The sequence below is a fragment of the Papio anubis genome, chromosome 11, assembly GCF_008728515.1.
Source record: "Papio anubis isolate 15944 chromosome 11, Panubis1.0, whole genome shotgun sequence".
Taxonomy (NCBI): Eukaryota; Metazoa; Chordata; class Mammalia; order Primates; family Cercopithecidae; genus Papio; species Papio anubis.
Window position 1 is genome coordinate 21,086,828 of NC_044986.1, and position 26,968 is coordinate 21,113,795.

Genomic DNA, 26,968 nt, shown 5'->3' on the forward strand with positions numbered 1-26,968 from the left:
AGCAGCCCCTGAAATCCAACAGGGCCGAGACTATTTCAAGCAGCCAGGCCCTCTGCAGTTATTGAAAAGCCTGGTTCTGAACCCTGAGTTACTGTGAGAGGGGCAGCTCCCAAATGCATAATGCCCTCTTCCCAATGTATTGCCTAATTCCTTTCCTACTCACAGAGCAAAAACTTCTGCAGTCAAGGCTTGAATTTTAAGAAGAATTTCTCAGTCATTTATGGAGACTTTAATTTAAAAAAATTTCCAGTAGACAAAGACGAACCCATCGATTCCTGCTATGATAGTTTTCCCTTCTACATAATGAATAGGATTCCATGTTGTTTTATTGAGCGGATCTTTTAATAGATTTGCTGAACCACTAATGCATTTATAGTACTTCTTTCTTCATCTCTTGCAACTCCTCACATCCCGATATCTTTCGTGTGGTTGCTCCTGAATCTGGCAGAGCAATTTGAATGAAATATTGTGTTTGAGACCTTTTCCTGTTGAACTTCCCATGATTGAAGGAGCGAAAATCAATGAGACCAGAAATAGTTTCTTTCTTGCTGGGTCTTTGAGCTGCCTTTGCTGAGATACTTTTGAGACCTGTATGAGAAATAAACTACTTTTTGATTTATTGAAGCTTTTGACACCAAATTATATCAAAGATTTGGTGGAATTCTTGCCTTTCTTTAGGAAGAGGGACACAAAAGCACTCTCACTTCCCAATTAATCCAGTCTTCATTGAGCTCCTAAGCATTTCCATTAGCAGTATTTTGCTTCTGCCCAGAGAGGGAAGACTGAATTCTACATCCATCACAGGCTCCGTTTTCTATATGAAAATTTTGTTTTCATTGTGGTAGGCTTCACTCCTCCCCAGAGGCCTTCAGCATTGGGGACTGAAGGCTTTAGACTGATACTTAAAGGGAGAGAAGGCAGAAGGTATTTATGTGGAGAGAAGAGGAAGACTTTCTCCTGCTACTTTAGCATGGAGACAGTAGGCCAAATTTATCTTCTCATTCCCCATAACTCCTTTTCTTGAGATAATGGCTCTGGATCCCAAACACCTTGCTCAACCATGAAAGGAAACAAGGCCACCTCTACTATGAGGCCTCCTAGAGAGCTAGGATAGTCCTCATCCATCCATCCATCCATCCACTTATCCATCTATCCATCCATCCATCCATCCGTCCATTCACCCATCCACCCGTCCACCTATTCATGTGAACATTCTTTAATCCAAGGAGCATTTATTAAGCACTTACTCTATGCCATTCTGGGGTACACAAGAGAATATAAACTTTCTCTTGGTCTTTAGCTTGCAGTCTAGTTAGGGAGAAGAAAGCATAATTGCATGTCATAAAGCAATATTAAAGACTAATAGAGCTATACACAAAAGCGTAGCAGTAACTAAGCAATCCATCACTGTGACATTAAAAGAATATTAGAAAATAATATGCAGATGAAGGAATGGGGCCAGGTAAGGCAGTTGCCTATTATTATCATGTCTTTGTATTGTGTGTGTGTGTCTTTTTTTCTTCCAGCCCTAGCCCATATGCTTACATAAGTTATGTTCATGTAATATAGAGTTAGTTCTGCCTTTCTTATTGAACATCATAACATAAACATTTGGCATCTAGACACTCATACACACAAAAACACACGTGTGCACACACAGACATCCATATGCACACACATGCACATATATATATGCACACTGTCATATATATACACACACGCATACATACACACACATACGTACATGGAGAAGGAGAAAGCGAGAGTGTCTTTATGGGTCACAACTAAGAATTTTGATAAGAACACTCTTCTAAATCTATATTCAGTATTTTTTCTATGTCAGCTAAGGATACCTAGGGGAGAATTACTTTTCTTCTTTTTCTTAATGTTTCTATTGTGTTTAGAACTAATGAGAATTTACAAGAGATTGTTTTGAGAGTACTTTATCTTATTTTCTCAAAGGAGAAGTTATGAGAGAAGAAGGGTAATCAAACATCATGAGGCTGTTAGTTAATGTCAAGTCAAAACACATCCAGTTGCTGGTGAGAGACATTCGGGCTTTATAGGCAGGGATGACCCAAAGACCTTTTCCCCAAAATGTTAATCAATGTCTTAACCATTCTGGCTAACACGGTGAAACCCTGTCTCTACTAAAAATACAAAAAATCAGCTGGGTGTGGTGGCGGGCGCCTGTAGTCCCAGCTACTCTGGAAGCTGAGGCAGGAGAATGGCGTGAACCCGGGAGATGGAGCTTGCAGTGAGCTGAGATCATGCCACTGCACTCCAGCCTGGGTGACAGAGCTAGGCTCCATCTCAAAAAAAAAAAAAAAAAAAAGTCTGTGGCATACATGCGAGTCTAAGAAGTTCTAGTTGTAGAAACCCCTGGGAGAATTGGGGAATTAGCTATCAACATGATATATTAACACTGTAAACTATAGTCATAGGTTATTTATTTTAAGGCATTTTATTTATTCCATAGCACCAGGTAGACATACAAGATCATAAAACACAATGATGAAATACAGCAAAACTAATAGAACATTGGTTTATTCTGACAGCAAAGGATTTGAACATGGCTATGAGTATGCTATTTAAGAGTTTTCTTCTAGAACCAATAAAATATGTCTTCTGTTTTTCCTGACTACAAAAAATCTGAATTTACAGAAAGAAGAGATCCTAAACTCGTTGGAACTCCAGCTTAGGGACCAAATCTAGACTAGACTGAGTCATTTTACTCTAGCCTATTACTCAACAAACATATACTTCATGTATCTGGATATTTCATAACTAGCTTAATTTCTGAGTTCACTAACACAAGTTGTAAAAGAATCATCAAACTGAAGATTGCAAAACTTCTCAAATACATTAAATACAGAGAGACAAATGCATGTGTTGTTTTCAAATTATAAGCCTCCTAATTAAGTCTTTACATAACTAAGAACTTAGAACTCTGCCTTTTCCTATCACAGTCCAGCCAATTCTCTACCAGAATTTCAGTTTGTATTTTGTTGACAATGTAAATCATTTTTATGGGCATATTCTGGATCACTGGGGTGGCCAGTTACCAAGATGTGCTACTGCATAATTTCATTGGCCACATTTGCATTTGTGTTTCTGATTTTGTGTTAGCTTCATTCTAATCATCGTAAGTGAATGAGACAAAACCAGATGTAAGCTTCGATGTTTAAGTGAAAGCTAAATGAGATCAGACCATTTCTTACAAATGAAAACTTTTTAGTAGAGCAAATAGAGAAAAATAGCATTGAGTGTCACAAGGCATTTATTTGTAGGATTGAGTCACCAAACTCACAACCCCTGTGTCGTTGGAGTCACTTTATAGTCATGTTTCCAGCAGCGGTTTCACTGGGGCAATGCCATGTTATTAGGTTAAATTAATGTGAGTTGTATTCTTCTTGTGGTTATTCTTTTTGCAAACATTCCTATTTAATTTGTAATTTTATTTTGACTTTAGAAGTATACATCTGCTATAAAAACAGAGTTTATACCTATATCATGTTTATATATTTAACAAATGGTATAATACATACAAATTAGGTCAGTACTAGGCGTTTTCAAGAATCCATTTCCTTTATATCATTAGGTTTGAGCGAAACTATTGTATTCCACTCTGATTCCCACATCATCTCCCACGTCATCAGTTGAAAGGTTGGAACCCCCTGCCTGGGAGCTCAGCTCTGGTCCTTAGGTAGAATGATACTGCCTCAATGACAAAGCCCCTTTTCGGCAAAGTCAGCTATTAATATGTGTTCTGTATTTAGCGTTGACTTTGTAGTTGCACCCTATATTCTCTTCAAAATGCTCAGCGGTACTTGGTTGGGTATGCTAACCTTTTAAAGTTAGAATAGCTTTCAAAGGAATTCACTGCAGCCCTGACTTGAGTATGGAGAAAGGAGACTTCTCCCGCAGCTTTAGAAGGACTGTGAGATCTAAGGGAATAATCTAAGTTTTTAGGAAGTAATCTAACTTTTTCTTAGAAAGAAGAAAGCATCACCAAATTCACAGAAATGATTGGAGCGCATATTTGGCAAAGTGCTATTCTCTGCTCCCCAACAATGTGGTCTTCTGTTAGTTCTTTTCGGCAGCACAATAAATGTGTTTGTCATTTGCTGAGGATGATTGTGGGTGGAGGAGCGGCAGTTGCCTGGCTAACTCCTACAACGTGGCACAAATCCCCAACATCATGATGAGGTGGTGGAGAACATCTGTGGACCAGAAGGGGAGGGAGATGGCACTCAGAGACAGTTCTGAAAGGGTTAACAAAAGAATTAACAAGAGTCAACTCAGGGGTCTTCCTAAAATTCCATACATTTTAGACAAAGTCGATTTTGTTCATCTCTTGGGGATTCTGTAGCTCACATTTATCAGTTCAAAGAACCTGACAGATAAACCTAGGTTGTGGACCTCTGACAAATAGAAATCAGTGATGGTGCATTGTACTCTAGGGCTTTCACTATAGAACTTAAAAATGATGAGAATCTAGGACTGGAGTTTTAGAAGTTGATTTACATGATTTTCCTGTAATGATGAGAGCAAAATCTGGCTGTGAGATTATGAATAAATGAACTGTCTTACCCCATCTCCTCATGTAGTTGCTTCCTTCTTATTCAGGTGAGATCTTGGGTCTTAGCTGAAATGTTTCTTCCTCTAAGGGGCTTCCCTGGCCGCTCTCTAAATCACGTCCCCCATCGCACCCCAAATACTTTGCACATACTAGCAAAGGAAGAGGCTTTGTCTGTCTTGTTCACGGCAGTAGCCATAAGACCAGCTCCTGGTACAGTCATCATGATCATGGCTCACCCTCACTGGTATTTGCTGTTTGCTGAGCATTGTTCAGTGCCCTTAGCTGTAATTAAATATCTATACCACAGCCATGTAGACAGGGGCAATTATTAGCCCAATTCCACAGAGGAAACTGGGGTATGGAGGGGTGAGGTCATTGCCCAAGGTCACTCAGTTAATGAAAGACAGAGCCGTAACAGGAATCCAAATATTTGTTGAATGAACAGATCACTGAAAATCTTGTTCTCCAAATGTTGGAACCCAAGGGAAGCCATCTGGGGATGGCTTTACTGAGACAGGGAAGTGAGGTCCAGTTCTGCTTCATCCAATTTACCTTCAGTTCCTCCCTCTCTTCAGAGTTCAGGGGCTGGTCAGAGGGAGACCTCTTGATCTCGCCCCCTCTGCCCCACTCGGGTGTGCTTTAAACTATAATTTTCAATCCTTAAAAGTTTTGCTGGGGCCAAAGTTAAGCTTCTCTTAAAATACTTACTGCCTTTTAACAGCACAGCCCCACGAAATCCCAGAAGTGTCTCTTTTCCTTACCTGAGAAGCTATAGAGACTGGAAAATCCCCTGCCTGTAGTGAGTAAAGAGAGAGAATGCAGAAAGTTTAAGAAAAGATCATGGAAAGGAGAAGTCTCAGAGTGATATTTCTAAAACAAAACCTGGCTGGGGGCGGTGGCTCACACCTGTAATCCCAGCACTTTGGGAAGCCGAGGTGGGCGGATCACTTGAGGCTGGGAGTTTGAGACCAGCCTGGGCAACATGATGAAACCCTGTCTCTACCAAAAATACAAAAATGAACCGGGTGGGGTGGCACGTGCCTATAATCCCATCTACTCAGGAGGCTGAGTCAGGAGAATTGCTTGAAGCTGAGATCACACCATTGCACTCCAACCTGGGCAACAGAGCGAAACTCAGTCTCAAAAAATAAATAAGTAAATAAATAAATAATAAATAAATAAGTAAAACACAAAACCTGACCACAATCCTCCCTTGATTAAACCATCAGGTGCTCCGTTGCCTTTCAGACAGTTTATACTGGGGGTTTACAAAGTTTCATCTCACAATACTTTCTCTCCAAGGCAGGGGTTGGTAAGCTTTCTGAAAAGAACCAGATAGTAAAGATTGTCAGCTTTGCAGGCCATACCATCTCTGCTGCCACAAATTCACCCTGTAGTTGCAGTGCGCAGCTGTAGATAGTATCTACGTGAACGAGTGTTGCTGTGTTCTAATAAAACTTTCTTTAAAGGCACTGAAACTTGAACTTCATATAATTTTTTTTTTTTTTTGAGACAGAGTTTCACTCTTGTTGCCTAGGCTGGAGTGTAGTAGCATGATCTCTGTTCACTGCAACCTCCGCCTCCCAGGTTCACGTGATTCTCTGGCCTCAGTCTCCCATGTAGCTGGGACTACAGGTGTGCACCACCACTCCCGGCTACTTTTTGTATTTTAGTAGGGACATGGTTTTGCCATGTTGGCCAGGCTGGGTCTTGAACTCCTGACCTCAGGTGATCCACCTGCCTTGGCCTCCCAAAGTGCTGGGATTACAGGCATGAGCCACCAAGCCTGGCCCTGAATTTCATATAATTTTTACATGTCACGAAATATTGTTGTTTTGATTCTGTTTTTGAACCATATAAAAATGTGAAAACTGTTCTTAATTTGCAGGCTACAAAACCAGGTGGCACCTGGGCCTTGGCCCTTGGCCCTTGGCCTTAGCTTGGTGACTGTCCTCTAAGATAGAGCCACTACTGCTTCCTGCCTTCCCACAGGTTTTGCCCACCCTTCATGTCACACTATCCTTCGGGTCTCACTTGGAGATTGTCAGCAGAGCTCTTCTGCAAAGCCCTGCACTAGGTTGAATCCCTTTGCTCTGTTCAGGATGAATATCCCTTATCCAGAATGTTTGGGACCAGAAGTGTTTCAGATTTCAGATTTTTTTTTTTTTTTTTGAATCTTTGCAGTATACTGGTTGAACATCCCTAACTTGAAAACCTTGAATCTGAAATCTAAAATGCTACAATGAGCATTTCCTGTGACTATGACCTTCGAGCATCATGTGGGTGCTCAAAAAGTTTCAGATTTGGGAGCATTCGGATTTTGGATTTTCACATTAGTGATGATCAACTGTGCAACCATGGCACCAGCCCACTGTCACCCCCTTAACAGTAATTTCTCTTTCCCTTAGTGTCTAACATCTCTCTCCTTGCTAGACAGTAAATCCCTTGAGGACAGGGCTTGCGTAGGTCACATTTATTTCTGAAATCCTAGCACCCTGCTCAGGCCAGATAGTGCTGGGTACTCAGTAAAGGTTTTTTGACGTGCCCATGACATTCTCATGACATATTTTCTCCCTTTCTTTCTTTCCTTCCTTCCTTCCTTCCTTCCTTCCTTCCTTCTTTCCTTCCTTTCTTTCTTTCTTTCCTTCCTTCCTTCCTTCCTTCTTTTTTTTCTTTTTCTTTCTTCTTTCTTTCTTTTTCTTTTCCTTCCTTCCTTCCCTCCCGCCCTCTTTCCGTCTGTCTTTCTTTCTTTCTTTCTCTTTCTTTCTTTCTTTCTTTCTTTCTTTCTTTCTTTCTTTCTTCCTTTCTTCCTTTCCTTTCCTTTCCTTTTCTTTCTTTCTCTCTTTCTTTCTTCTTTTTCTTTCTTTCTTTCCTCTCTCTGTCGTTCTTTCGTTCTTTTCTTTTTTTTGAGACGGAGTTTCATTCTTGCTGCCCAGGCTGGAGTGCAGTGGTGATCTCAGCTCACTGCAATCTCTGCCACCCAGATTCAAGCGATTCTCCTGCCTCAGCCTCCTGATAGTTGGGATTACAGGCATGCCCCCACCAAGCCCAGGTAATTTTGTATTTTTAGTAGAGATGGGGTTTCACCATGTTGGTCAGGCTGGTCTCGAACTCCTGACCTCAAGTGATCCACCCACCTTGGCCTCCCAAAGTCCTGGGATTACAGGCGTGAGCCACCGTGCCCGGCCCCATGACATCTCATTTTCTATTATTATTGTTCACTGCATGCTCTGTTTGGAAGCTCAACACTTCCTTATTTCTTGGGGGTATTTGAATTTAGGGTGCAGATAGAACTTCCAGAGTAGATAACAAACCTCAACTCCTTCGTTTGGCTTGAGCTGTTCCCCACCCCTGGCTAGAAGACTCCAGGAGCAGACAAAGGTTGTGCCCACAGGCACAACTGGTTTGGCAATTCAGTAAAAATGCTCAAACCGGCTGTGCCTGTGGATGCAGCCCAGAGTGAACTCAACCGTTTGGAAAACAGAGACGCTTACTCCGCAGGGAGAGCTCCACGACCAGGACTCCCCCGGTCTGGTCTCGCAGGAGGCGCTTCCTTTTATCGCAGGTCTGAAGACCCAGAGAGGCAGAGGGGAGAGAAGCGGGGAAGGTGGGATGACGAGTGAGCAAAGGGGAGAAAAGAGAAAGAAAAGACATTTTAAAAAGGTCACAAATGGGATGGAGCCACAATTCCCCGGTCAACAGATATGAGTTACTTTTTTCAAAAAGAGAGACACTGTTCATCCCTTCTCCAACTTGAATTCAAAAAGAAAGCTTTACTTTGTTAACTCTTCAAGCCAGAGGGAATCCTGCTGGAAGAGGTCATTGAGTGTGGAAGGGATTGATACCGTTTCCTTTGATAAGGCTTTTACTTACTATCACTCTCGCCACTATAATTACAGAAACGGACACTTGCAAATGTATTCTGGTTCATTTTCGTTTCTTTCTTTTTAAAAATATGGCACCGATACTTATCCTTTGATCAACTGTACAGTGTCTCCCCCATCCTCTCCCTGGCTCTGCACTCTCTGGTTTCTTTCCCTTTTGCTATTTGTGCTCATAAAGAACCATTTTCTGGCCAAATGAATCAATAGCAATAGAGATTATGACCTTATTTTTGTTGGTTACTATAGGCTATGTGGGTAGCAGCCTCTTTGGAAACACCGAGGTCTCCAGTTGAAAGAGACCAGAAAGGAGAACAGTTTGAGATTTGGCATGTCTGTCCGTGTCTAAGTGGTGGTTCTCAGGTTTGAGTGAGCACCAGGATGACTGCTGGCTTGTTAAAGCACAGCCTGTCAGGTCACAAGGGTCAAATCAGCCATGACCCAGTGTCGGAATTTTCTACAGCATCTCTCTGAAGTCACAGAGGTGAACCCTCGGGCTGTGCAGTCAAGACTAAAAGCACTCACCCTTTGAGTTATGCCCACAGCCTGTCCCTGCCACCTAGACCTTGAATTTCCCTTGCCCTTTTCACTTCTTCAAAGTATTTCCATGTCTGTTATCACTTTCATTTACCGACACTGCTCTCTGATGAGGGAAGGGCCATCATTACTGATCACACTCTACTTAAGGATGAGAAAGCAGGTCCCGGCAGGTTAGGTGACACATGCCAGACCATGCGGGTTGTTGGAGGCAGGGCGGATAGGGTCCAGAGCATCTGCCCCCACGAGCATCTGCCCTTACACTCAGTGCCATTTCCTCCAGATGCCCTTGGCACACAGCTGCCCTGGCCTGGTTATGATTTCCCCGCTTAAACTCCAGCTCCTCCAATTCTGGTGCCCTTTGGGTAACATTTTCCTCTGGAGAGAGACAGCTCACCACTGGGCAGGAGAGTTTCTCACTGTCGCAGATGAACGTCTCACAGTGTAACCACACCTTGGAGAGTTTGGGGATGTTCTGGAACCGGAAAGCATTGAATTGGAAGGTTGCCCTGTGATCTTTCCCATTCTCATGCACGAGGACGGTTTCATCCGTGGGGCAGCTGAGGCAGATGGGGGAAGAAGAGTGAACTGTCACCTCCTGGAACTCCAGCAAGAGCTGCTGAGCAATTTACATACAAGGCTCCTGAGGTGGTTATATGGCCTCTAACCTTCCCGGGCATTTTGATTAGCAGCACCTCACTTGATCCTCACAACTGTGAGGTCAAGTTGATGAGCTAGGAAGTGGGTATGACTGTCCGCATTCTACAGACAAGGTACAATGGGAGGGGAGTGACTTATAAGAGCTACACTTTTAGTAAGTTGTACCTGTGTCCCAAAGAAAGCAAATCCCTAGGAGATAAATATGTCCAGCCTTGAGGGATATACAAAGTATATGTCCAGCCCTTGAGGGATATACAAAGTAAGGACAATGGCACCAGGAGCAGCATTGCCCCTGTTGCCACAGCTGCCTAAGCTCAAGTCACACCCAACACATTTCTGTGTGTGAACTGTGAGGTTTTGCATTGAAAATTTGTATTTATGGTATATTATTTAAATTATATATATATCTACATAGTTACCTTTGTAAAAATGTGGTCACGTTTTTAATATAAGTACAGAAATAATGACTGAAGGATACCATCTAAATGTTAACACAGGCTGATACAAAGTGATAAAATTACAGACATTTTTGGTTTTCTTCTTTGTATTTTCATGTGTTTTTCCAAATTCTCTATAATGAGAATATGATATTTGTATAATATTCCAAAGTCTCAAAGGTAATAATTCAGTTAAAAAAATGACACAGATGGACGTTTGTTTAAGCTGGTGGTTCTCACTTGGGGGTCCACTTTGTGCCCCAGGGGACATTTGGCACTGTGATTATCCAGACTAGGGGAAGTGCTGCTGGCATCTAGTGAGTGGGCAGAGACAAGGGCTGCTGCTGAACATCCTACAGTGCACAGCGCAGCCCCCACAATAGAGAATGGTCCCACCCCAAATGTCAAGGTGCCAACATTAAGAAATCTTGGTTTCAGCAAACATACTTTTTCATTTAACAAAGACTGATTACCTAAGTGCCATTCCTTTAACTAGGTATTGGAAACAGACACAATCATTCTTGGGATTGTACAGAGAAGCCCACACCATTGTGGGGGTTTGTTATCTGCAGTTAACAAGAGGTACCAGTGTCTGTCCCTCTGCAGGAAAAGGTCTGTGTATCGAAAGCGTCAGACCACTGAACAGCACCACAGCAAGCCCCAGATTAATGCGACGCTGAAGCATCTTTCTTCCTGTATTGTAAACTCGGCACACATGCCAGAGAGTGGTCCAGTTACCTCAGGGAACCTTCACGACGTTTTCTACCCCACCCCCATTCCCTCAGAAACAGACAACAGGGGGCCAAGCTAAAGCCAGGAGCTAAGGAAGTCAAGTGTGAGAGTGAGGGAGTAAAGTGAGGGAATGCCGTACGTTTTTATCTGGACCAGGGGTCAGAGCTGGGTCTGTGTGTGGTGGGCTCTGTACAGTGATGAAACTGTGGCATTTTCCAAGTTGTGAAACAATACTTCTGTAGGATCATTTTGTCAATAAACCCGAGATCCTCATATGAACTCAAGATGGGAGTTCTTAAAATAGCTCTTTGCAGCCAGAGTGCCCCAGGCATGGTGTCAACCAGTGGAAAATAATGTAAGCAGAGCTTTGTCAGGGGGTGGGGAGGAGGCAAAAAATAGGCAGGTCTAGATGCCTTGGCACTGCTGCTTCTTGGCACCAGCTGCAGTACCCACATTTCAGTGGCAGCTGCCTCTAGATGGTGGAAGCCCATAGGAGGCTTTTATGCCCTCTCTGCACGAGCCTCCTTTCCCATGTCGGATTGCTCTTTGAGATAAGTACGCTGCTTTCAGGGCATCCATGTGTACAGGGAAATTCCTGATGATATATCTCCTACCATCTCTCCAGGAACTTTTGTAAACTGGGTTTTTTTCCAAAGGGGCCCAGTGTGAGCAAAAATCATCTGGAGATTGTGGGAGTGGACTTTTCCATTCTCCCCTTTGACACTGAACTTTGTGCATGTATCTCCAACTTTGAGGTGCCATGTCAATTAGGAAGAATGTAGAAATGATCGGGATGTCTTACATCTGGCTATGCTGAAATGTAGATTCCCTGGGTTTCCCCAGAGTCCTGATCCAGTAGGTTTACAGTGCACCTGCATATGTAATAGCACCCTAGGCAGTTTGTGTGTACACTAGAGCTCGAGGACAGTTGTGCAGACCACCCAAGGCCACAGGCATCCCTTTTTCAGCCATCTTGCACATCTGCCAGATGGGAACAACAGCACTAGAACTCCCTGCAGAGAGATGATTCCAGGGGTGGCAGAAGCCTTTGCCTAGTGTCACCACTGCCTGAGAGAGGTTCCCAGTGCCTGATAGCAATTTCAGGTCCCTGCAGGTCAATAAGTTATTTCAGAATTCCTGAAGTCATTTAATTGCACCATTGCTAACAGAGGCTAAATGAATTGAATCACTCAATGGCAGATGTGAGGTAAACACCCAAATTAAGCTGCCATCTCTACAGGAGGCATTGCTGGGCTGCGTAGACGTGCCTCGGCCAGCCTGTCCTGTCCAGGCCACTCGGGAGGTAACACTGACTGAGTACGAATCCCAGGCCTTCTCCTTACTAGCTCCATATCTCGGGCACGTTTCTGGACCTGTGCCTCAGTTTTCTCCTCTATAAAATAATGATTATTGTACTATCTACTTTATAGAGGATTTAATTAATGACATTTAGATAAATTAATATTTGTAATACACCTACCTAGAACAATATTTGGTATATTGTAAGAGCTGTGTAAGTGTTTGCTAAATAAAAATACAGGTTCAAAATAGCTCCACTTTAGTTATCTAATTATCTTTATCCTTGACATTAATTTGTCCTTGGCCTGATGGGTTCTGAGAATAACACAGGCACATTGGTCTGTTATGTGCTGTGTTTAGAGAATGTTCTCTTCTTTGTTTACTGCTAATTATGTGCATGATGTCCACATCTCTTGTCTAGCTCTGTCTCTCCTCTGATTTCCAGTGGAATTCTAAGTACTTCTGGGCAATCATCATTTGAAGCTTAACATGTCTGTTGGTGAATTCAGCGAGAATCATATTTCCTTATCCAAAAACCTCCTTCTCCAACAGCCAAATCCAAACACTCTTCCTCAGCTTCGTAGTCCAGAGATTTAAGAACACAAAGCCATTTTTTCCCATTACTCCCCATGTTTCTCACACTGTCCTTTCCTCCACCTCCTATCTGATTTGTTCCTACATTTTCTCATTCCTGTAGAAGCGTCTCCCTACTTTTTATTACCTTGTTTCATTCGCTTGGCTACAATAGCAGTTCATGTCTTATCGCTCTTGCACAATAGCTGCCAGGGCCTGTAATCTGGTCTTTCTCCCTTCCATGCATGTTTCTAAACCATCCCGTGTGTGACTTCCGGCATTGCTTTTCTAGGGCGCACTTCTAGTACTACTTTAGTGCTTTACTCCAGATTGTAAGAGCTCCTGGCTATCTACCTAATTAGTAATAAAAACAATGATCTTATTTAAAATGGTTGGACTCTCTAGCAGGTACCATTGGCTAAGCTTTCGATATGGATTATTTAATTTAGTCATCATCACCATGGTTCTGTTGTCAGAATAATTGGATTTGAATTCAGCCTGCTCACTTCCTCTTGCACACATACACACATGCACACGTACACGCACACACACACGTTTACTATGAGACCTTACCCTCTCTTGTGCCTCAGTATCCTCATCTGTAAAATGAGGATGATAGGAAAACTACCTTCCTTGTTGTAAGGCTTAAAGAAGTTGATACAAGATAAAGCTCTCAGAACAGTATCTAGTCCCTAGGATGCACTATGTCCTGCTTCTTAGTATTTGTCCTTTGCCTGGAACCACAGAGGATGTCACTGATGTAACTCCAGCAGGCTTCACCTCTTCCTCCCAAGCTTTGCCACGCCAGAGCAAAGTAGCCCGATAAATGCCCGGTTCCACCGCTCAGCCCTGTCTCTAGACAGTGTACCTACCCCTTGTTGATCAGCTGCCACTGCAAGGGATACATGAAGTCAGCCGAGGGGGTGGCCCAACAGCTGTTCAAGACCACTTTAAACCTGGAAATAAAACAAAATGGCATCACTTTGAAACAGAGAATCTTATGCCTGCAAATATCTGATGATTAAAAAGTATGTCAGCTAGTCTTTTTTTTATTTCTTTGCATTTAAACATATAAACTTGGAGGAAATGTACTTACCTAATGCTTAACCCTTTGGCTTCTACTCCTGCAAAGAGGTCTGAACCGATTTCGGATGTCTCCAGGACAAAGGGAGCTTCTTTCTTGATGGAGAACTTGGCATTCTTTGGAAGGAAATTGACACTGGGCATTATGACCATTCAGATTGAGCAGCTGGGTCTGCCAGGAGCAGATGAATTGGGATGGGGTGGGGATTAGAATCAACCCAAAGACAGAAGCACGTGAGACCACAGAGCGATCCTCCAGGAGCAGAGAAACTCTGTCTTTTAGGATGCTCTGCCGTCTTAGAAGGGATGAGGACGTCATATAATCATGTATTCTAGATTTTCTCATTATGGTGAGGCACACACCGTATGTCTCATTTACGCCAGTGAAATTTGACTAATGGGAAACAAGTGAAATTCAGGGATATTAAGGCACTGTGTTATACTGAATTGCCCAAGGACACAGGGACCGAGCACATACAACACCCCGCTCTGCCCTCACTTGTTTCTACTTTTTGCCTGAGCAGATTTCAGCGTGGGTTGGGAAGTGTAGGATCTGATTCCCAGTACAATCATCAACAATAACAATCACAGCCACAATGGATTGATCAACTACTACATATTGGGCACTGTTCTGTATATTGGGATGGACTCTATGTCAGGATTTTGTTAGCGAACAAAGCAAAGGTATCTGCCTCCAATGATCTGGCATATTCTAGCAGAGGAGACAAACAATAAGTAAGTAAATGATATAATATGCAACTCTAGACCATAGGACATTATCTAGAAAAGGTGCAAAATATGCAGAAAAGGATAAGGAAGATCAGGAGTATGAGGAAAGGCAGGTTGCAGTTTTAAATACAGTGGTTGGGGAGGCCTCACTGAAGATGTGACATTTGAGCAAGATTTGGAGGAAGTGAAGATTGGGGCCATGTGGCCATCCATGGAAGAATGCTTGAGTCAGGACAAAGGCCCTGGGGCAGGAGTGTGGCTGGCAGCACAGCAAGGAGGCCAGTGTGGCTGGAGTAAGTAAGTGAGTCAGGAGGGTGGAGAGTGGGGAGCGGGGCTTGGGTGAGGTTAGAGAAGTTATGGGGACTGATCAAGAAGACTGGGGCTGGCTGGGCACTGTGGCTCACACTTGTAGTCCCAGCACTTTGGAAGGCCGAGGCAAGCAGATCACTTGAGGCCACAAGTTCGAGACTAGCCTGGCCAACATGACAAAACCCCGTCCCTATTAAAAATACAAAAATTAACTGGGTGTGGTGGCAGGCATCTGTAATCCCTGTAGTCCCAGCTACTCTGGAGGTTGAGGCAGGAAGAGCTCCTGAACCTGGGAGGTGGAGGTTGCCATGAGCCAAGATTGCACCATTGCACTCCAGCCTGGGTGACAGAGTGAGACTCTAAAAAAAAACACCTCAAAAAACTAAACACTGGATCTTACAGTCTGAGTGCAGTGGGGCAATAAGGAGTCAACACCATGATTTGAGCACAGGAACAGCAGGTGCTGATCACTGGCCTGGCATATGTGATATTTGCCTACCATTCTCATCAAGACATGCTGGGTGAGCTGTTAGGAGTAACAGCAGTGTTTCTGTTTGACTTACTCAAAGGAGGCTGATTTCTCCATTCTCTTAGTCTTGAGTTCATTCAATTCTAGTAACAATCTTGAACTGCTCTGTGGATTAGCTTTCAGAGACAAAAGCATTACCATGGAAGGGCAGGGATGCTGGGCTAATCCGAGCTCCCACTGCTAACTTGGGACACACTATAGGCAAGTCAGCCTTTCAGGCCTCAGTTTCTTCCTATGCAAAATGGGCATAACCTTTGTGACTTTATGTAATAGAGGAATAAAGCTTAGACCAGGTTACTGTTTGAAAGATTGAGTTTCATAGACCTGGAGATTTGCAGAACTGCAATAGGTAGACAGTGGCAGGAGGAACGGATTTCAGCAAGGATGTTTAGTTTAAATGGACTTTATAGTATTCCATGGTGTATACATACCACATTTTCTTTATCTAGTCTATCATTGATGGGCATTTGGGTTGATTCCATGGCTTTGCTATTGTGAATAGTGTTGCAATGAACATATGCAGGCATGTATCTTTGTAATAGAATGATTAATATTCCTTTGGGTTGCATGTATCTTTGTAATAGAATGATTTATATTCCTTTGGGTATATGCCCAGTAAAGGGATTGCTGGGTCAAATGGTCTTTCTTGTCCTTTGCAAAGACATGGATGGAGTTAGAAGCCATTATCCTCAGCAAACTAACACAGGAACAGTGCATGTTCTCACTTATAAGTGGGAGCTGAACAATGAGAACACATGGACGCAGGCAGGGGAACAACACACACTGGGGCCTGTTGGCAGGTGGGGTTGGGGGAGGGAGAGCATTTGGAAAAATAGCTAATGCATGCTGGGCTCAATACCTCAGTGATGGGTTGATAGGTGCAGCAAATCACCATGACACACGTTTAAGGTGCAGCAAATCACCATGACACACGTTTACTGATGTAACAAACCTGCACATGTACCCCTAAACTTAAAATAAAAATAACAAATAAAGATAAAAAAAACAAAAACAAAATAAAATGGACTTCACCCCTCACATGTCAAACGCACAGAGACTTTGCTAAGAGGACTCAGAATCTCTTTAGTTTCCTAGTGCCTCTGACAGTATTTTACTGATGGCAAGTCCAGCAAGGGCTCCCTGACTCAGTCACCTAGAAGTCAGTTGCTTCCTCCCATTTGTCAGCCCCTGCACCATTTAAATGGCTGCAATAATCGGATAATAATGTTTTTAATCATAAGGGATCTACTGGCTTAATATGCAGGTTGAAGTGGCAGATTTACAGTGGTTTTTAATGTTCCTTGTTATGTTCTGAGATTTGTCATATTTTGAGAGGCCATTTTCAAATATGGGAACTTACCTGGGGACCCTGATGTAGTCCCCAAGCCTGTCAGAGGTATTACTCCCAACTCTTTCTGCCAGGGACCAGCCAGCAGAATGTTAGAATATTGGAATAATACCTCTCCTCATGGAAGAACCTGCCTGGTTCTGTTACAAAGTGAAGAACAGAGCTGGCACCATTAATGCAATTTCTGAAATAGAACACTAATGATTGAGTTCTCTATATTCTCATCCAGCAGCTCAGGCAATGCTTGGAATAATTTTTCTCCTACCTTCTCTATAATGTGAAAATTAGAAACCTATTCCAGATCCAGTAACCTCCCTTTATCCACAGGAGATATGTTTCAAGATCCCCAGTGGATGCCTGAAACTGCAGAGAGTACCAAATCGTATATATATTACTTTTTTTTTGATCTGATAACATAGATCTGGCTGCTGAGTGACTGACAGATAGGTAGTGTCTAGAGTGTGAATATTCTAGACAAAGGGATGATTTACATCCCAGGAAATACAGAGCGAGTGGTGCAAGATTTCATCATGCTACTCAGAACAGGTGTGCAATTTAAAACTTAAGAATTGTTTATTTCTAGAATTTTCCATTTAATATTTTCGGACCACAGTTGACCACGGGTAAGTGAAACCATGAAAAGCAAAACTGTGGGTAAGAGGGGACTACTTTACCGAACGATTGAGTGACAACTAGCCGGTGTCACAAGTTAAGGATGAGTACACCTGGCTTAACAATAGTTCATGTGGAAAAATCTTGCAGTTGCTTTTGCTTATAAGCTCCATGTGAAATAGTGGTGAAAAAAAAACTGCCCTAAAGTTATTTTCCTAGGACACATTCCTGGAATCTTCCAAAACCTAGAAGGTCACCTCTGACCCTTGATGGCCTGCACAGGTCTAATAAAGTCTAGAATATAACACTTCAACTCTGGGCTTCATTTTTTAATAGAGGTACTGAGCAACTGGATCATATTCAGAGAAGAGTGACTAGGATGGTGAATGAACCACCAACAGAGACAAGAGGTTTAGCTTGGAGAAGGTGGAGATATTTGGAGGACTGTCAGCCACATAATTATATGATATTATTTCAGAAGACAGAACCGGGACACATGCGCGAGAGTTCAGGGTGTCAGATATCAGAGCTGATCTAAAATGGGAAGGCCCAAATATCATTGTCTTTGGAAAAGGCAGGGAGGCCACCCCACAGCAATCTTGCAGAAGGGTTTTGGGCTTTGGGTGGAAAGCCGAGGTTCACCACGTTGGAGGTTTGTTTTGACTCTTGGAGTGTATGATTTTGGCCTCTATTGCTTGCATTTTTTCCATCTTAAGCTTTTTCATTTCTCTCTCTCTAAGAGGAATGATCAGTACTGTTTTGACTGAATAAAAGTCAACATAATCCCACACTGACATCGATGTTCAGCCTTATAAAGGTAACAATGCTAGAAGCCCTCAGAGTTTCCACTTTAAATAGAGTCAAAGTCTACAATGATGAGAAGGGCTACTTTCTTGGGCACTTAACGTGTGCCAGGCACTGTGCTAAGTGCTTCCGAAAGATTATCTCATTTAATCCTATAACAAACCAGTGGGTTAAGTGCTATTATTATCCCTGTTTAACAAATGCAGAGATAGAAACCCAGAGAGGTTAACTCACTTGCCCAAAGTCACACAACTAGTAAATGATGGAACAAGGCTTTAAACTAGTGGTCTGTTGAGAAGGCCCATTTTCTTAACCACAGCACTAGGGTGTTTCCGTAAGCCAACTACCTTCCTTCATTTTGTATTGAGGGTCAAAATAACTTTTCACTAGGAATACCAACCATGGGATATTGTCAAGAGTGAGCGGGAGGGGGATGGAGAGAAAAGAAGGAGGAAGCCTGCTGAGTAGAACTGGTGCCTTTAGAGCCCAGCATTTGAAGCTCTCAGGATCCTAAGCAATTAGCAGTGCATTGATTCCATTGTGTTATCTAGGGCACAGCTCTCTTTCTGGTAATTTGATGGAAATATATGCAGGGAGCAGTTGTTGCTTCAGAAACACATAAGAATTCTCTGAAAGCGGAAGAAGGGAGGAGAAAAAAATACCAACCACATGGGTCAGGCATAGGGAACTGAGCCCATGGCGGGAATATTAATCAGTACGAAAGTGTCAGGACAGCACAATCCCTTCTTTGCTGAGGCCTATTTGTCCTAGAAGGGTCTTGGTGGGCCTCAGGGGAGGCTTGACCCTTAGTTTTATACTTGTTGAAGGGGGTGTCCCGTTATCTGTCTATGCAGCCCAGAGGATGGCCTGGAGGATGCTGAGGACATGTCTCTTATTATTATTATTATTTTTAAAAGAACATAAGCTCATTCCAGTTCTAAGACTTGATGTTTTGTGTATGCCTGAAGCTCAGCTCTACAAGGCTGATGGTGGGCGATGATTTTTGACAATCCTGGTGTCTCCGTGTTGCCTACTGCTGTAAAACCTTCATAGGATCATATCTATAATTTTGTCCGGTTAAAACAACAATTATTCACTTCCAGACAGGGACTCAGTAGCAAAGGCAGCCTGTCATCAGGGAGTCCCCTGAGACTGTTGTCAGTGCGTGGAAGCCTATTTTCCTCTCCAGATGGCTTTCATCAGTGACTGTAGCGGTTTTACCACCTTATCATCACCCTGGTGGCCCATGCTGTATTTAGCCCCCGATTATAGGTCAAGGGCTGTATGGATTCCTTTTCTCAGTACTTAACCACTAGTGGTATGTGGCTAGGGGCAGATCTAGATTTTGTGGAATCTTGAAACTTTTACAATGTGGAGAGCCCTCTTTAATGAAAAGAATCACATTTTTGAATACAGAATTAGACACAAGGTCTTCAAAGGGCCTTGAAATGAGTTTCATTCCCTTTGCAGTAAGCAAAGTGACCATATCTAGGAGATCTGTGTTCAAGACTGGCCACTGCTCTGAACTACCTGTGGGCTCTCAGGCTAATCCTTCCTCTCTCTGGGCTTCTGGTCCTCATCTGTGAAACAGACTAGGTTATTCTAGGATCCCTTACAGCTCTCGCCTTCTGAGCTCAGCAGGGCTAATAGCTTCCAGGCAGCAGGTTAAGCAAGTTTAAAGAGTTGAAAGTTAATGGAGTTACAGGTAGTATGATATTTCTCCTTTGAGAAGTGAATGGGTTGGACATGAAGCCCTTCCAAGGAGGTCCTCTGGCTCTAATGTTCTATGCAAAGGTTTGTATTTCTGTCCACATCTTCCTTTAGTCTGCCGGGACAGTGTCTCTGTGTGCATGTGTCCTCAATGCAAGCTACAGGTTTGAAGAAACAAAGCACCCCTTCTAAAGAGGAGGGCAGCTGGGCAAGTGGCCACTGCATATTTAGTTTCTCTGGAGCACTCTATTTTGAGAGAGACCAAAGTGTGCCTTTAACTTCTATGTCAACATAGGCAGCCTGCCTAAATTAAGCAAGTAGGAAACGCTACTTGAAAGGCTTCAGAGACAAAAGAATTAGGCAGCGGAGGCCGACCCCAATCCTTCTCTTTAGCCCTGTCCCAGTCAGGAACCTCAATACCTTGTGCCAAAAATTTTAAGAGCTAGATCTGAAATATAAATCTCTGGAGTGGGTTGTAGTGAAAACTAATCTTGACCAAGAATCAGACATTGGCTGTCTTATTGTCTATTGACCTTGCCTCAGTTTTCTCATCTGTAAAATGGAAAGGTTGGTCTTATATCTTTGCAGAAGGTTGGTGTTTTTATTTTATTTTATTTTATTATTTTTTTTGAGGCAGAGTTTCACTCTTGTTTCTCAGGCTGGAGTGCTGTGGTGCCATCTTGGCTCACTGCAACCTCCACCTCCCGGATTCAAGTAATTCTCCTGCCCCAGGCTCCCGAGTAGCTGGGACTACAAGCACGTGCCACCACACCTGGCTAATTTTTGTATTTTTTTTAGTAGAGATGGGATTTCACCATGTTAGACAGGCTGGTCTTGATCTCCTGACCTCGAATGATCCGCCTGCCTCAGCCTCCTAAAGTGCTGGGATTACAGGCATTAGCTACTGTGCCTGGCCGGAAGGTTGGTCTTATAGCTTATATCTTATACCTTTCAGCTCTTCTATCCAGTCTATGAATCTGACTTTCTGTGACACTTAGTTTTTAAAGAAGTTTAAAGCTAAACCAAAGCTTATGTTCCAACTTGAATTTAAGAATGGGGCTCTGCACAGAGCTTGAGGAAGACTGAATACCGAGGAAGCATCCCACCATCTCCTAGAAAGGCCACAGGGAAGTAATGGGAACCTGGAGGCTACTTACAGTGTAGAAGTTGAGAGACAATTGGCTTTCAAATGTGCCCATGCTCCCGTTCTTCACATGAACAGTGGCCACTCTGAAAAGGGGAGAGAATTTTGCATAAGGACTGAAACACACTGATTGATAGGACCTGCAGCACACACATGAGGCAGCCAGCCCTTCATGCCGCACAGCAACTTACCTCTGGTCAAAGGCAGCCTGGTTCACCAAGTAGGTGGAATGGTAGGTGCAGGAGAAGGAGTAGTTGACAGGCTGGTTTTTTACAATCACTGTGCTGTCATTGGAAACGATGTGATTGTAGAAGTGATAGATAGGTGGCTTGTACTGGACAAAGAAAGGAGACAGTCAGGATGAATCTGTGTCCCTGCTATGGGAATGAGGGTTCTGGGAAAACTGTGGGAAGATGGCTCAGAAACAAGTCCAGTGGGGAGACAGGAATGTCTGCCACTGACAGTGGCATCAACTCTTCTTGTCTGTGGGTAAACTGATAATTTTGTAAAGGGTTCCTTAGTTTATTCAACTAAGAGTGTTTAAAAACAATCTAGGTTGATGTTGTATGCTTTAACATCTCCATGTACCCATTGGGCTTCTGACCAAAAAGAACTGGCTCAAGAATCTCTATTTCCCAAGGTCAACTCTTCATCCATTTCTCCTGTCCAAGTATCCTAAATGAATGCTTCACCCATCTCCAGTTTCTAGAATGTTCCCTTCTGGTTCTTTGCTCTTTCCTTCTTCTGACTATAAACACGATTTCTGAGACTCTTTCCTCTGACTTGTTGGGCTCTAAAATCACAGAATATTAGAGCTAGAGGGGATCTTGAACATCCACTTGAAAAGTGACCGACCTGAGACCATACAGATGATTTCTAGTTCACCAGGATATACTCAAAGACATGGCGTCTTGTTAATCATGCTCATGACTCTTCCCATTAAATCACTGAATCCTTGTGAAGCCTTCAGAAAGAGGAGCTGGCCCTTGAAGCTCTTTGCTCTCATGCTCTGAGATGGACAGATACACAGCCTTCTGGCAGGTAGGGCAGTAGGAATGCTAGACCTTGGTGGGGAGGTTGGGAGACCTAGCCTCCTTTCGTGATTCCACCCCTACAGGCTCTGTGGCCCTGAACGAGTGACTTTATTGGGGAGTCTCAGATTTCTCATCTGTCATATGATACTTGTTAAGAGGGCATCTGTTTCCTAATAATTATCTTATGATACCCCATCCTGGGCACTTCACAAGACGGAGTTAGAAGTTGTGTTATACATTGGTCACTCCCTAAACTGCCCTTCCAAATGCGCTTTATCACCACTTTACGGTCTTAGGCAGAGAATGGCTCATCCATTCACCCATCCGATCCAGGAAGGATGGCAGCTTGTGAGCACAGGCTCAGAACTTGAAAGTGGGAAATGTACTTTGCTCTACTAGAAGATAGCTTCACTGGCTTTGGCAACAAATTAGGAGGATAAGGGTCAAGCCAAAAGAGTTATCTAAACTAGGCAGAAGATAAGATGTTAAATAACACTCACATTCCAGGATATTTGGGAATCAGGATTGACCTTTAAAAGGAAGTGGGTACATTCTGAATCCTTTCAAGGACGGATGGTGGACATCTCATTCTTGGATCCAGTTGCCTTACCTTAAACAACTCTACACTGTGTGGCCTGGTCTTACCTCAGACTGGGTTCCACAATAGGACTTGTTTTTAGGTGATAAATCTGGGATCACAAATTGGTAGTAACCTCCTTCGTGGACCCCGTTGTAACACAGCCCGCCGAGGGCCAGCTGATGAACTTCCCATCCATAGGGACACTCGGGGATTTTGGTGATGATGGTTTTGGGATAACAAAACACAAGAATGACATCTGGAAAGAGCACACGTATAGTTTAAAATCAGTTATGGTAATCATGCTAACCTACATAAAGAACAGTGGGTTCCAGCTACACCTGAGCATGCAAAAGCAGTGGGTTAAAAACACCTTCCCTGCTATTCAGCTGTGACGAACGTTTTCCCCAAACTTCAGTCATTGGAGAGTCACTCCTATAGTTTTTGCTGCATTTATTTAATGACCGCACCTCATTTAACGTGGAATTAAAATTAGTCCATTTGGAACTTTAAAGAATATATCTGTGAAACCACAGATAGGATGTAATAGACATATACAAATATATATTAAAATCTCCATCACAATGAGCACATAACTTAAACATTTTAAATGTCAATTTCATGCATAATATTGTGAAATACTGATTTAGGGCACAGGATAGAAATTCCGTAGTTGAATGGAAAAACAAGTGGAGATGTTTTATATATATATATATAATGGGATGTGGGGAGAGAGCGTGTAAGCAAGAGAGTGAAATACAGCAAGCATTCTCTAATTTAAAAAATATCTGAGTTTATCCAATACATTTTTGCTCCATCTGGGAAAAGTCTGATTGATAATGGTGGTAGGGGGACTTAAGTACTTTTCTACTTGGCTCCGTCATTGCATTTTTATAACAAGCACAGAAGTGCTGAACATTGTAAAAGGAAACTTTTCTTCCCAGGAAAATGGACTGTGGCGAGGACGTACCTGCTTTATTTGGAGCGCATGATTTCGCAGAGGCTTCTGCAAAGATGGCCAACAGGACAAAGGCCTTCATCACCATTGCTTCTCAGAACCTGGTCTTTGCCAGGTGTCCAAACCAAGCTGGCCAAATTTTACGGTCCTTCCAGGGCCTGAGCCTCGATCATTCTAAGTCAGAAACATGAATGAAAAGTTAAAATCAAGGGAAGAACAAAGCCACACATATAGTCCTGGGGAAATTTTCAAGGGAGATCAACGATGTTGTGTCACTTCTAATTGTTTCTTGTTAGCACTGAGAGGCAAAAAGTGGAGCTCATACCGTTGGAAGAGTCAATGACACATGGAGTTGTTCATGTTCCCGACTGTTTCATTCTCTCCGGACTGTGGAGGCTGCCTGCTGGATGCTCCCCAAATCTGCCCCAGTCCTAGTTTGACTTTATATAGCCCAAGGATGTAAAAGAAACTGGCTCCAGATAAGTCACAATGAGCACGCATTATCCACTGTGTGGGGAATAAAAGGGGGGCCTGCAGAGTAATCCGATGGGAAGCTCAGTTACTTGAGTCTAATTTCTTTTGCTTTACAGAGTTGGAAAAACTTTTTTTTTTAACTGCTGCAACCAAGATTGGGAGGAAAAGTTGATTTTTTCCCCCTTTGTACACAAAATAACTCTGAATGGAGGCAAACTACTTCTGTACAATTCCAGGTGACAATTTTAATTCTTTTGTCTTGCTTTCTTTGCTTTATTTCCTACTTTCTTATTTTTCTATGTAGGTGAACTAAACTTTGAACTTAAGAAAATTCAGGTTTAACATTGTTGCACCTGATAACTATATATATATATGTATGTGTGTGTGTGTTTGTGTGTGACTATAAACATTTTAAAGGATTTTTCCTTCTAATTAAAAAAAAAATAAACTCTAGTGTCTTGAACTTCATCCTGAAGAACAACTTTTAATTGTACACCCTTGAGATTTCTAAAGCTTTATTAGTCTCCCAGGGCAATGACATTGGAAGAAGAAACTTAGAAAGCCTCTCTTATAATTCAATCCTTAGTCACCCGACAAGATCCCACTGAAAACAACAGGTAACATGCTACTCCCATGAAGGTTTCAGATATATTATTGATATTGCATATCATTTAATGTTTCAAAACATTGGGAGGCATCTTATAAGCAATATGCATATGTAATACGGTACAGTTTCCTTATTTCCTCAAAATCTATTGTTAAATTGATGGGAGGTTTTATAATGATAGTGTCAAAGAATGAAGGAAAGAGCCATGTGGAAAGCCATTAAAAGTTTCTGTAACTCTGTTTCCTTCTGTGTAAAATGGTGGCTGTGGTTCTGGGCTGAACTTACAGAGTAGGAAAGCAATGATATGAAGGCTCTTGTAAACTGTAAGTAGTAGATAAATAAGTAGATTACATGAAAAGACAACTAACAGTTTCCGGTAACATGTATGTGTCCCATGAATTACTTTTCCTTTCCTTAGATGCACCACAAAGTGACTGATTGTAGATTTATGATTCATGTAACAGGAGGCATATCTGTATTGTAAAACACATATGCAAAATACTTTATGGACGATGAATAAATGAGCTGAAAGGGAGAAGAGAAAGAATGTAGTTAAAAAATTTTTAAACAGTAAGATCAAGTTTATTGTGGCCTGGAAACATTAGCATGTTTCTTTTTTATTATTATTATACTTCAAGTTGTGGGATACATGTGCAGAAGGTGCAGGTTTGTTACATAGGTATACACGTGCCATGTGGTTGCTGCACCCATCAACCGGTCATCTACATTAGGTATTTCTCCTAATGCTCTCCCTCCCCTAGCCCCCCACCCACCGACAGGCCCCGGTGTGTGATATTCCCCTCCTTGTGTCCATGTGTTCTCATTGTTCAACTCCCACTTATGAGTGAGAACATGTGGTGTTTGGTTTTCTGTTCTTGTGATAGTTTGCTGAGAATGATGGTTTCCAGCTTCATTCATGTCCCTACAAAGGACATGAACTCATCCTTTTTTACAGCTGCATAGTATTCCATGGTGTATATGTGTCACATTTTCTTTATCTAGCCTATCATTGATGGGCATTTGGGTTGGTTCCAAGTCTTTGCTATTGTGAACAGTAACATTGGCATATTTCCACTGTTCTCCATAGTTCATTCCTGAGCAGAAAAAAGACACTTGAATCTCGAAAATATGTGTGAATTCTCTGAGTTCCTCTTTCCTGAGGCTTAGCACGAATTCTCTGTGTTTCTTTCCCCCTCTTTTTTTAGTAAGCATTTATTGAGCCCCTGTGGTATACTGGACCAGGCCCTGGGAAGATGCATGCACTTCATGTGGCTTCTTTCCCTGAGGAACTAGGGGAGGAGAGTGCACAAAAATAGGACTATGGGATGGAGAGGAGGAAAAAGGGATAATCAGAATGCTTGGCAGGTAAGTCAAGCCACAGAAGAGTGTAACAGTCCAACTGCATAAGGAAGGGCTTCTGATGTGACATAAATGATTATTCATTACTGGCAATTCAGTATTTTTTTGGTTCGTTTTTTGTTTTTGTTTTTAATTGAGACTGAGTCTCACTCTGTCGCCCAGGCTGGAGTGCAGTGGTATGATCTCAGTTCACAGCAACATCTGCTTCTTGGGTTCAAGCAATTCTCCTGGCTCAGTCTCCCGAGTAGCTGGGATTACAGGCACACACCACCACACCTGGTTAATTTTTGTATTTTTAGTAGAGATGGGGTTTCACCATGTTGACCAGGCTGGTCTGGAACTCCTGAGCTCAAGGGATCCACCCGTCTCGGCCTCCCAAAGTCCTGGGATTATAGGCATGAGCCACCGTATCTGGCCTCAGTATTGCTATTTTACATGGGTTGGAGTACTTGTTCCCATTTCAAGAGGATTCTACAGATACATATCTCTTTTCAACCAACTTTGGCCCAGGGAAGTCAACAGTGTCATCTTACCTCTGACTTGGCAGGGCAGGGGTCACTCATGGACTAGGTTGCAGTGGATATAAACACCTTTCCTCTCTCCCAGCAGAAATGTCTGATGGGTGCTTGCAAGATGCTGTGAGATGTGATAGGAGAAGCCTGGACAGTTGGACTCTGCTGTTTGGCCTGGAATCCAAAGTCCACCTCAGTCATTACTAGTTGTGTGTTCTTGAGCGGATTACTTAGCTTCTGGGAGTTTTAATTTCCTCCTCTCCTGAAAGGATATGCTAATATCTATGACACAGTGTTACTCAGACTATTAAATGAGATATATGTCTGCTAGCATAGACATGGCTTATTTTCCCCAATCAGGGCAAGGTACCAGGAAAGTCTTTTGTTGCTATGCTCAGTTCTACTTGGGAAATCCAAAGAGGGAAGCCTAGTAGGAGTGGGTCACCCCTAGATAACACACATTATTGTCATCAGCCCT

At 42.7% G+C, this 26,968-nt stretch overlaps 2 protein-coding genes across 2 annotated transcripts in view; one reads left to right on the plus strand and one right to left on the minus strand.

Annotated features, from left to right (window-relative positions):
* LOC101024595 (guanylate cyclase 2G-like) overlaps positions 1-26,968 on the plus strand; it is a 128,752-nt gene that overhangs the window by 46,075 nt on the left and 55,709 nt on the right. The window lies entirely within an intron of this gene.
* Positions 2,449-25,299, minus strand: TECTB (tectorin beta). The gene is made up of 10 exons (XM_031652589.1): positions 23,551-25,299; positions 22,649-22,839; positions 21,161-21,303; positions 20,983-21,055; positions 13,798-13,901; positions 13,574-13,657; positions 9,398-9,560; positions 8,077-8,149; positions 5,344-5,376; positions 2,449-4,223 (listed from the first exon to the last, which is right to left on the minus strand). The coding sequence occupies exons 1-10, from the start codon at positions 23,624-23,626 to the stop codon at positions 4,174-4,176; spliced, it is 990 nt and encodes a 329-aa protein (XP_031508449.1). The 5' UTR covers positions 23,627-25,299; the 3' UTR covers positions 2,449-4,173.

Excerpts from the sequence above, each read along its gene's own strand:
- TECTB (XM_031652589.1), bottom strand. The coding sequence starts at position 23,626 with ATGGTGATGAAGGCCTTTGTCCTGTTGGCCATCTTTGCAGAAGCCTCT. Across the intron at positions 9,561-13,573 it reads TGGCAGCTGATCAACAAGGG|CTGCCCCACGGATGAAACCG; the intron begins GTAGGTACACTG and ends CATCTGCCTCAG. Across the intron at positions 8,150-9,397 it reads AGAAACTCTCCTGCCCAGTG|ACCTGCGATAAAAGGAAGCG; the intron begins GTGAGCTGTCTC and ends CTGGGTCTTCAG.